We start from the raw sequence: 12279 nt of genomic DNA, 5'->3' as shown, positions 1-12279 counted from the left end.
ACAGGAGGCAAGTTCTAAATCAAGCCCTTGGAGAGTTCTTCTCAAGATGGAAGTCACACAAAGTCCAGTCTTTGCCCTCTTACTCTGGCAGAAGCAGCAACTGCAGGATAGCTCCACAAAGCACAGTCACAGGCAGGGCAGCTCTTCTTCCTCAGCTTTTCAGCGCTTCTCCAGGCAAAGGTTCCTCTTGTTTCCAGAAGGGTTTCTCAAAGTCTGTGGTTTTGGGTGCCCTTCTTATACCCAATTTCTTCTTTGAAGTAGGCCTACTTCAAAGTAAAGTCTCTTTTGAATGTGAAATCCTGTATTGCCCAGGCCAGGCCCCCGACACTCACCAGGGGGTTGGAGACTGCATTGTGTGAGGGCAGGCACAGCCCTTTCAGGTGTGAGTGGCCACTCCTCCCCTCCCTCCTAGCACAGATGGCTCATCAGGATATGCAGGCTACACCCCAGCTCCCTTTGTGTCACTGTCTAATGTGAGGTGCAACCAGCCCAACTGTCAAACTGACCCAGAAAGGGAATCCACAAACAGGCAGAGTCACAGAAATGGTATAAGCAAGAAAATGCTCACTTTCTAAAAGTGGCATTTTCAAACACACAATCTTAAAATCAACTTTACTAAAAGATGTATTTTTAAATTGTGAGCTCAGAGACCCCAAACTCCACATGTCCATCCGCTCCCAAAGAGAATCTACACTTTAATCAGATTTAAAGGTAGCCCACCCATGTTAACCTATGAGAGGGACAGGCCTTGTAACAGTGAAAAACAAATTTCGCAATATTTCACTGTCAGGACATATAAAACACATTACTATATGTCCTACCTTAACCATCCACTGCACCCTGCCCTTGAGGCTACCTAGGGTCTACCTTAGGGGTGTCTGACATGTAGGAAAAGGGACGGTTTGGGCCTGGCAAGTGGGTACACTTGCCAAGTCAAATCTACAGTTAAAACTGCACATACAGACACTGCAATGGCAGGTCTGAGACATGATTACAGAGCTACTTATGTGGGTGGCACAACCAGTGCTGCAGGCCCACTAGTAGCTTTTGATTTACAGTCCCTGGCACCTCTATTGCACTTTACTAGGGACTTACTAGTAAATCAAATATGCCAATCATGAATGAGCCAATTACATACACATTTTGTAAAGGAGCACTTGCCCTTTAACACTGGTTAGCAGTGGTAAAGTGCCCAGAGTAACAAAAACAGCAAAATCAGAGTCCAGCCCAACAACCTGGGGAACAGAGGCAAAAAGTTAAGGGAGACCACACCAAGAATGAAAAAGTCTAACAATATGATTTTGTTCTTTTTTTAAATTCAAAATGGTTCCTCGTGTCAAAAAAGGGCATGAAGTTAAATAAAAAAATGTGCAAGGAAATTACGTAAATTTCGAGATAGCTATCACAATTATATCTTGCAACATCAACACTAAACTTAAAAATGCAGTTGAACACAGAGGAACAAGGGTTATTTTTTGTGCTCCACTGAAATGTACTAGTGTGTTTGCTTTGCCACACGCCTGATTGTGAGCAGTCAAAAAAGGTGATCTCAAGTGGCATATTGAGTAAACAAATGATGTGTTGAATGCACCCCAAGCACTTACAAGAAGTTAGATTACTTGTATGCATTTCATCCATTAGGGACAATTAAGGGCAGGCTGAAGGTAGGTATTTCAAGAATCACTATAACTCTCGAATAGTGTTTCATCTTTGGGACAACACTGATGACCTATTGTACCCTCAGGAAAGCCGTCCCATGATATTTTTTCAAACCCTAACAAAGATACACAATACTGAGTATCTGTTTGTTGTTAATAAGACAGTATTAGCAATGCACAGCTGTCAGCAGTCTTCTGCTAGAGATATTGGTGGCAAATGAAAGATTCTTCGTAAAATCGTTGTATGACTACCAGATACTGCTACCACATTGGGATAATATGAACAAATAACTATCAAGATCTTAATAATCCCTTTAAGTGCCTTGAACAACATATCACAGGCTAAATTAACAGCACATTTAAAGGGATTGTCCTTTTTGTAGGTGATTCCAATATGTTGATTCCAACATGTGGATACATTTAGGAATGCATCAACAGCCACCTTGCAGAAAACCAATTACCAGTTTTAATTATAGCTCACACATTTCTAACAGATATGTCCAGGTGCCCAAAAAACAAATACATAGTATGAAAATATCAAACAAAACATATACAACCAGATTAGTGAGAAGAGAAAGGCAGGAATGTCTTAACAGTTTTCTGAAAATCAGCAGTGGTGTCTTGCCTATATTGTGAAGAGGTTAGGAGTTCTACACGCTTGGATCCAATGTGAGAAATTTGTGATCTGCTTTCAAGTACAGGTAAGCTTTGAGGACCCATAGTGCATTATAGAATCAAAAGAAGGTGAAGCGTGTGTGAGTGCGCACAGACACAAACACACACGCACAAAAAGATGTGCACCTGCTAAGTAATTGAGCAAGAGGACTTAAGCTCCACTGAGCCCCACTTGACAACAATCAGTGATCTGTAGTAATCACTTCATTTGCCTGTGCCTCAGTTACCTGACATGCAAACTGAGGAGTGGGGTAACACACATTCCAATGCCCTGCCCAAAGCAATACATTTACAATTTCAGCAGCAGCACAAAGTCCACGACCGAAAACAAACAATAAAGGCTGTTAAACCTTCCATAAATATGGGGAAAACTGAGATTTCTTCTGATTATGTTTTCATCATGTCTCAGATGCTAAGTGTCAGGGGATAGAAAGTAGAACAGGAGATGCTTACCAAGCAGCCCAGGGTTAGGAAATCTCCATGAATCGTTGTATGTTGAATACTGGGGATGGCTGTACGGACTTCCAGAGAAATCACCACCTGCATTTAATGGAGGAAAGGGATAAACGAGAGGTTATGCAGTGTCAGAGAGAAGTATTAAGCTAGAATATAGGGATGCATCCGAATGGTCTGCCTAATTGTTGCATAGATGTTGTTTAATATTAATCTAAGAATTTAAGCAGAATTAGAACATTGGAATGCTTGGGGCTCCATTGAAAACAATGGAGTACTGCGGGCTTTTACTGGCCGGTAAAAGCCCGCAGCGCCAACATTCCAATGTTCGCTTTGTTCACAGCAGCAGCTGTGAACAAAGCCTCACGGAGCCCGAGGGGATTTTAATCCCCACGGGCTCCGTGAATTTTTTTTTTTTAATAGAACATTCTGCCCTGAGTGGCAGAATGTTCTAATAGCCTTAGAACCCGCCGTAGCGGGCTCTACCGGCTATTAAAGTCCCTCTCCCTTGTTAAATGCCCTCGACTTTGGCTCGGGCATTTAACGCGGGGAGCGGGCCTTTAATAGCCGGTAGAGCCCGCTACGGCGGGTTCTAAGGCTATACTAGAAAAAATAAGAATCGAAGTGGATGATACAAGTATAACCACTGGCCAAGAAGTGAAGCAAATGGTTAGCACACCCTGAGCAGTTTTATGGGTTCTGTAAAGATGAAAATAGAAATCAACGGTAGTGCAGTTTATTTAGCATTATAGTCGTTTACAGTTCAAATGTGGTAGTGAAGTTCTATTTCTCTGGAACTTCTGTAAAAATCTTTAAACTTTTTTTTATCTTTGCAATTCGTAAAGCTGGCAAAGTTTTAGTTGCATTGAGAGTCTTCGTATGTCTGCAGCAGCCCGTGAACAAGCTGTTCAGCATCCGTTCACCACAGGAGGAGCAGAGCAATGCACATCTCGTCTCCCCACTCCCACTAAATGACGTCTATGATGATAAGGTTTCAATTGCAACCCCCGCCAGGCGTGTCACGCAGTTTATTAAGCGTTTACCTTTGGCTCGCTTTCGTAGTTCGAAAGAAAAAAATGCATATGCTGCAGAGGCGCACATACACACATATGCAACCCTGCACGTGACTTGTGTCAGAGAGTTTTTAAAGATCTAATGAGGTAGAGTTCACTATTTCTAGACAAAATACTGCACACCCTGAACATAGAAAGTGCAATGACACTCCATATTATAAAATAATAAAAATGAAGCGAAATGTAAACATTGGCCTGTCCATTTATGATGAGTAGAGTACAAACCATAACTACAGTCACACAGTTGAATAGAACAATCGCGGGGTAATATTTTTGATTATTAGCTTTCCAAAAACATCAGTCAATTTTTTCAGGAATTTTGTTTTAAAACTAGGTTTTGCCTCTTATTTAAACACTGGGAGACCAAATCAATTCGAATGTTGTACCTAACCCTTAAACTAATCTTAATCCCTATGCTCATCCCTACTTTCTACCTAAACTGTTTCCATAACACAAGTCATATCCTTACACCTGGCCTTAAACGTAATCTGACCTCTTTTTATATAATCTTATAATTAATACTATTCTTGTTATAACTTTAACATTAAACCTAACCCCAACACTAATCCCACTACTCTGCCCTATACCTCACTCTATGTCTGTCCTTACTATCTCACCTAGATAATAGTAACACTTCATATTTGACCTTGCATAAACATACCCTAGCCAATCTTCAGCTCAAAGAAATTAAAGGAGTACATCTCAATTAGTGGATGTTTAGATTATGATCACCTCTCTAACCATGTGATTGTTTTTCACTAACGCCCAGTACCAAAACATGTAGTATTTAAAGGTCTTTCCATCTGAGAGGACCTGACTTTCCCCAGGCATGTATGTTGAAAGTCTCACCTACCTGCCTTCTTTGTCCTTAATGTGTAAATCTACCAGAGGTACCAGCATTTCGCCAAGCCCTCTGAGCTCAAATGACTTTTCCTATTTAATTTTCAAACTTTGGAACAACTTGCTTTAGATATCAGAGACATTATTCTCTTCAGAAAATAATACAGACCAGGCTCTTTACCTCATCTTTTTCAGTTTAGGCCTGTACTATCCACTCAATGTTTGTTTTTAATAATGCAAGGATAACCCTTTCGGATCTATTTTTGCAACTTAGAAAATTTGCATCACTCTCGTCATTATAATCACAATCGCTTATTGTTACAAATTGGGTTAATTGTTGACTGGGGTGCAAGCCCTGGTCAAGCAGCAACCACACAAAATTAGCCTGTGCTCACCCCTGGGTAGCTTGGCACGGAACACTCACACTTAACTTAGAGGAAATGTGTAAAGTATACATACAACACTTCAAACACTCAAATAGTGAAAACACCACACAAAAAGATCCCACACCAGGATAGAAAACAAAGAGCTTAATTTAATAAATAAAGCAAGACCAAAACACCAAAAATCCAATCAGATGAACTGGAGTTATGGATTTTCCAAAAATAAACTATAAAATAAAGTATACAAGCAAAAAGTGCCAACCGCGGCTATCTGGTCGTACTAGACCAGGTCAAAGTCAAAAGTTCAGGCCAACCGTGATGGAGCGCAGGTTGCATACAGTCCTAGATTAGTCATGCCTAAGTTTTACATACTCAAGTTTTGTGCTATGAGTCCCGTTCACGTCTCAGAGGGTCGCGAGGAGGAAGGAGAGCACTGAGGGTGGTAGTCAATGTGGTGCGAAGAGTAGGCCAGACATTATAGACGGGCAGGCTGGAGCTTTGCATTGGCAGTTCCCAGGTTGTTCATTCTACTGTGCAAAGAGACAGGGTGGTTGTGGCTCGCAATGAACTGGTGCGAAGGGCACTCTTTCTGGGCAAACGGGCCTGTCTGCAGTTGTGAAGAGCTCAAATGCTTGATTTAAAGGGCCTGTGAGCCACTCCAAGGATCCAAGACCTGAAAGGCACCACTTGGGGGTCAGAAACTCACTGCAGTTGGGTCCAGGAGCTATTGGAGAGCCTTTTACATCCCTGAGGCTCAGATCAGGAGGCCATCAGACTAGCCCACTGAGTCATGTTAGGGAAAGAATAAAATGCGAGGAAACCTCACCACTACACACATCAGTAGAGAGTGTTGTTGAACCCTACACAGTTAAAGGGCTGCAAGGACTCAAAGTAGCAGGGAGTTCACCAGAAACCAGAACATAAACTCAGCAAGTTTCAGTTAAATGAGAAAGCATGTTTAACAAGCCGCGAAGAGTTTACGATCATAGCAAGTATTCCATTCTATTCCTGTTATTAGATGAGATAGTGACTTAGGAAATATGTGGCCAAAGATAACTTTAGTCAAGAGCTTTTGGAGTCAGATAAGAAAAACCTAAGAATAACAGAACAAACACACATTCGGAGAGGAGAGGTTAAAGGCTACCGTTTCATCAAACCTCTGTTAGGATCACGATAAGGGGAGCCAAGAAGAGAAGTCATGAGTTCAAGGATGTGGGTGGTGTGGTGTTTATGTGAAAATATCTTGTTAACTTGTTTCGTGACTTGTTATTGCTTTACAGATAATATGTATCAAGTCAGCATTTCTTCGTGACTATAAACAGCTGCCTGCGTGTAGTGAGTTGACACAGTCTTCAGGCCTGGGGCTGACGGTCTCCTGGTTGTATTCTAGGAAAACCTTTTTTTTTTGCCTACAATCTGTCTCTTTGATTTTTTTCTCATTTACATATGGCGAGCCAGATAGGAGTCAAGTCCAGTCTATACCGATGGTGCCCAAAGGAACAAAGCCTGCCCCAACTGAATAGAAGTGCACATAAATCAAAGTACACCGACTCCTTGTTTGACTAAAGTCATACTGGTAAGTCTTCCTGAGGTTGTGCCTTCACATAGGTGAGATTGACTCGGACTCCGTACTTTTTTGAGTATGTGACACTAATTTTTGTCAATAGAGAAATAGGACAGTGATGTTTTAAACTCTGTGGTTTCAAATATTTAGTGAAAACGTAACAATCTAGAAAAATATGAAGAATAACATTAGAGAAAAAAGAAACTGTATCATTTAGAAGAATGCATGTGAGTAGGTGAGTTGAAAGGGAGGAAAAATAGGTTGTTGATATATGATGAGTTGTATTTGTGGGAAACGCACGACAGAAGTAGGAGACTGGTAGATCCCCAAGGAAATAAGGAATGAATGGAAATGTGTGATCATACAAAAATAATTGAGGAATACATAGAGCTAAAACACGGGTTCTAAGGCAACAGGCCTACCCACCTGTTAGAGGTAGGGGGTTTTGGAGGTCAAGGTGACAGAGGGAGAAGAAGACAACATAAGTCATGGTCCATTCCTTCTCCTGGACAGAACTCTAACTACAATGCCGCCTCCAACATACACAACATTGTAATAGCTATGGGGGGTACTGACCACTGGAGGCACAATAGTTCTAAAAACGTCCAGACAAAGAAGGAAGAGTGTATATAGAGAAAGCTGAAATAGAGCAGATGAAAAAAGACAGAATATTTATCAGTTAGCCATAAAACAGCCACAGAATTATTATTAACACTAGAATACCTCAGACACATGTGATGTTAGTTGATTATGATTGTCAAATGTTTAACGAGACATGATATTTTCAACATAGCTATAGGGTTGCTTGAGTGCACTAGCACAATGAATCGTGATCTCAGTAGGTGTAACAGGTCGATATGGGCAAGGAAAGGTTATGGGGACATCTGTTAAATTCCTCCTTAATACGCAAATTGCAAATTCTTCTCTTACCACTCACACAAGTTCAATTGTTAGGAAATAGCAAACAATGTGTTAGGTTCACGAATGTTTTGGTGCCCGCCTCATGTTCACCCCTCTTAAGCATACTATGGACACAATAACAAATAAACACTCCTTTCTAATGATAGACAAGTGTGCATATCATTTGTTGGGACTAGCCTGATGGAGTATAGTTGGATGAAAAAGGTGGGTTTGATTTGTTTGATTACATGGGTATTGTCAGATCAGGATTACAGACTATACCACCCCATGTACTACCTATGATAGACAACTGTATATGGGTCAAACACTGAAACGACATTGGCAAAACGCATTCAACCCAGTAAGGATTAACGTCAAGCAGAATGTTGCCCTGTCAAAAAACACCACAGCATAACAATTTGCCAGTAGGGTTGTAAAGAAAGAGAAAACAGGGGTGTGGAATTCCTGTAACCTGACTCCCAGAACATATTGTTTGGGATCAAGGACAAAAAGTTTTCATGTTTATCTTGGCCTTTGGACAAGTTGGTTCACCCCCATGACACATGCCCTTTGCCTGCCAGTTTACAACCCCACACTCAGGACCATAGAGAGGCATTGTCTGCAGTTAAGGTAATATTTGTGCCCACAAGATAATGCTGCTTGAGCTTGTATTTATGGTTCATCGATTCAAAGCCTTTATTATTAAGGTGAGCCCACTAAGGAAATGTAAGCTCGGACTGCACTGCTGACAGTGGTTCCAGTATAAAAATGCAAGCACACGTCTGCAAAGTTTAACAAAATGAGATTAAATATAATGCTCCCAGAATTCTCTCTGACTAGATGCAAATATTTGCAGAAGCTTGATAACAAGATTGATATACCTTTGCTTTCAAATAAAATGTTCACAAAAATACAACTCTGAAAAAACATGTTTTGCTACACTACTGTGAAATGTTAGGTACCATTTCTTTGAAACATCATCTAGTAAAATGTGTTGATACATGCTAGTCTTCCCCAACAAGTATTCATAATGCAAAATCAATGCATCTAGTTTCAACAGGATTATGGGAAGCATGAGAATAAACAATCATTGGCAAACCCAAAAGGTCTAACATTGGTGGTAAGCCTTTTGGTTCTGTCAAAGTGTGTCTTGCTGTAACACATGGTTTTTGTAACACTTTATTGTTGTGGCAGCTGCCAGGCCCTCACCATTATAACAAGCATCATCAAAAAGCAATAATATTTTGGACTCAAATAGTACACACTGGCTCAGTAATCCCTGACAGTGAACAAAACTACTTTGGGTGCTGATATGCTCCTTTTGAAAGAGCAGAATGCAGTCACTCACAGTGAAGTCAGCCTGTAGATAGAGGGACAGAATTTTAATAAAAATAAAAAGGTCTTGGTTAACTCCAGACCTAATTAGCGGCCCAATTCTTAAATAAAGTCACAAAAGTGCACCCATGGTAAATGTTTTTGCATTAGTGCAGCTTCACAGCTTTCATGAACCCATAGTAATTTAGAGAAGTAGGCGAAACCGTACTTCTAGAAAATATTTAGGAACTGCAGTTTAGCACAAGCAAACATGCATGTGTAGATTTGCACATGCGAAAAGCTGTTGAGCATTTACAAATTCACTTTTTTCCCAACCCTGGAAGATGTTTTATTTCCACTTTTGTGAGGAGTGAATTTCAAACCTTTCTCAGTGTGGGAAAAGATTAGAGAAGAGCTGGTGAAAACCTCTAAAACATGCAGATGGTTAGTAGGATGCACAGACTCAAAAGAGAATTCCAACCCTGGAACTTAATGCTACCCTCCGCCCCAGCATGTAGATATATGGGAAAGCGAGAAAATAAGGTAATGCTAGAATTTAAACTCTACAATAGTATGAGCCCTGGCATAAACAGAGAGGCTATTATCAGAGCTCTTATCTAATGAGATTGCTGCCACAATGTGTAGCTGCACTACATGGCACCAAAGAGACAAGTGGATTTTCTTTACGGGACAAATAGATTTATGAAGCAACCTATGCCATGGACAAGTAGATATTTTATTAAATTCCATACCTCTGAGAAAATTACACAGAAGAACCTGAACATTTGGCTCCAGGAGCTGGACGATCCCTTAATGGAATAAATACTGATGCATTACCCAGGAAACCCCCTATTCAAATGTAAAGGTTCCTGAGAAAACATAAACAGTGACCGTCATATTAGTTAGATTGGAAACGATAACAGAAAGGTTCCAAATTGATTGTGCCCTAATAAAACACTCTAGATGGCACTACACAAAATACTATTTGGATGTGTCTCATTTAATGTAGAAGGGGCCAATGCAAACTCTGCTCACCACACGGATAGCCATTAATTGTACTAACCATCAGGACCGGATATACTCATCCCATCTGAAGAGAATACCATCATCCACAGCATTATCACTATTAGACACCAACATAATGGAGACATTGGCACAGGCATCAGAGCCCCTCAAGGAAACCAAGCAGTCATACAAATTGAGATTACTGAAGAGGAACTTTTTGAAAGATCTCTGTGATATCTCCCTGGCTCGTGAATGTACCATTGCTTTTAATGTAAACAAAGTAACTGTAAGAATTGACTGAACTAGTCAACAATCAGCGAGTAATAAATAGCAGAAGACCCCAAATCAGTTATCCATCTTTATAATGATCGGATTGTAGCCTTCCCCAGTGGCACTGACCCCAGCACAGTACCAATACCAACACCTTCTAATAACCCGTTAATGGGAGAAATTCTCGAATACCTAGGCATTGATTGTACATCAACTTTAGGTCTCCAGACAACATACATCAACGTGATAGGAGTAGATCCCACAGGTAATTAGATGAATTCTTAGAGGAACTATTTGAAGCACCTCTAAGACTGAGTGCTTGTGCCACTGCTGCATTCAGCAAAGGACATTGTCATTGATATCAGAGGATTATAGTAGTGTAGTGACCTTATGGACACCATAACAGATAATAACAATATCAATTATCGCCCCCATGATAGAACTGTAACTGCACCCCCTCAGGATTGGTGGCTAGGAGAATTAACAATCCAGGACACACAGACAGAGGAAGAATTATTGAACAGTATAGCCAAGGCAATGCAGGATATTGATCGTTATATTGAGGGTGACTTTGAGCGGGACATTGATACAACTGAGATAGAGGAGTTCTTAAAATGGATAACTGAATGTGACTTTGATACAACTAGAATAGAGCAGTTTGTTGCAAATTGTACAAAGCCTGTTGGGGTTGTCTGACCAATGGTGAGATATCCTCTAGAGGAGCCATCATATTAGTAATGGTGAGGAAGGGGAAATATATGTTAATCGATCCACCCACCACTGTGTAGTCTTGACTTGGAACAGTGGCCATCCTGACCACTAAGAAATTGTTATAAAGAATATTGTAGGGAAAGTTATTGATTACAGTAGTACTGACATGGCTACTCTTTCTCATTGCATGTTGTTTTTTGTACATAACTGGTATTTTATTTACACAGGGGCAAGTAAGGAATTATGAATCTGAGGTAAATAATACAGAACTAGTTCCCTTCACACAATGGTTACATGACATATCCTATGAGGACCCATTAGAAATCCCCTGAACATCACTGAAAGGAAAGACATAAAAAAGCAGCAGTACGAATGATAAATACATATAGTAACGTTTTAAATGCAACCAATTAAGAGCTGTGCATGGTGACTTCTTGTTAAAAGAGTGAAAACCATTGGATTTAGAGCACATGAAAACTTTTTTTTCAGGGTCCCAAATTTCTCTCATCAACAAAAGCACTGTTGGCTTAAAACTACAAGGACACACCTGAACCACTCCTGTGGACATCAAATCACGTAACCAGGTTTTTTGCATTTTGTCAAGCTCTGTGCAAATCTCCCACTTGCGGTCTATCTAACTATGCTAACAATTCTCAACTCTTTTTTAATTAATCTGAAAGGTGAGCTTATGTGGTTCTCACCCAGTAGGAGGGCGATCATAAACAATATATATATATATGTGCACTTTTCTCTGCCACTTTAGATATAGGTGCCAAAATGCCTTTGCAGGTGAAGCAACACAGACACACACAGTACAGCAGATGTACTTGAAAATGAAATGAGGGTATGTTTGTCAGAACTAACAAAGACTGATAAGTTCTTTCCTGAACAAGTATCCTGGATAAAGGTACCCACTGACGATCAGCAGGTCCAACCTGTGATGACTGGCCAAAGGTATACATTTGCAACTGTGTTCAAGTGGAAGATCAAAAATTGAAAGGACCCTTCACAGTGACATTATCCATGCCAACAGCTACCAAAGGGGCTGAAAGGAAACAATAGATCCACCTCATAGATGTTCGCCCAGAATCATTGATACAAGCTCCACAACAGACACAAATGTAAAAAAGGGGGGGCAGGATCACTTGTAAACCCGCCCTCCCCACACGCCCTTCCATCATGCTTGGTTGTTTGGACAATTTATTTGACTCAACTAATGGGCAGTTATGTATTTCTATTCTTTTCCCCTTTTTGTCTGGTTGTTTTAATGACAACTGTTTTATATCTTGTATGTTTTCACAGTGATATGCTTAGTTTCTGCCATCGGAGAGAAAGACCCCTTGATGGGGCCCCCACAGGTGTAACAAAGAGCAAGCTTCACTGCATGTTGAATTGGTATCAGCACTTGTTTTGAGATAGGACGAAACTCCTCA

General features: G+C 40.5%; 1 protein-coding gene across 1 annotated transcript in view; it reads right to left on the bottom strand.

The window, feature by feature from the left end:
* Positions 1 to 12279, bottom strand: part of PAX5 (paired box 5) — a 424585-nt gene that overhangs the window by 36725 nt on the left and 375581 nt on the right. The window contains exon 8 of the mRNA XM_069237601.1: positions 2787 to 2873. Within this exon, the coding sequence (XP_069093702.1) occupies positions 2787 to 2873 (87 nt within the window). The remainder of the gene's footprint in view (positions 1 to 2786; positions 2874 to 12279) is intronic.

This window comes from Pleurodeles waltl, chromosome 1_2 (genome assembly GCF_031143425.1).
Source record: "Pleurodeles waltl isolate 20211129_DDA chromosome 1_2, aPleWal1.hap1.20221129, whole genome shotgun sequence".
NCBI classification, from domain to species: Eukaryota; Metazoa; Chordata; class Amphibia; order Caudata; family Salamandridae; genus Pleurodeles; species Pleurodeles waltl.
Note: the sequence above shows the minus strand (reverse complement) of the source record. Positions and strands in the feature narration are given on the sequence as shown.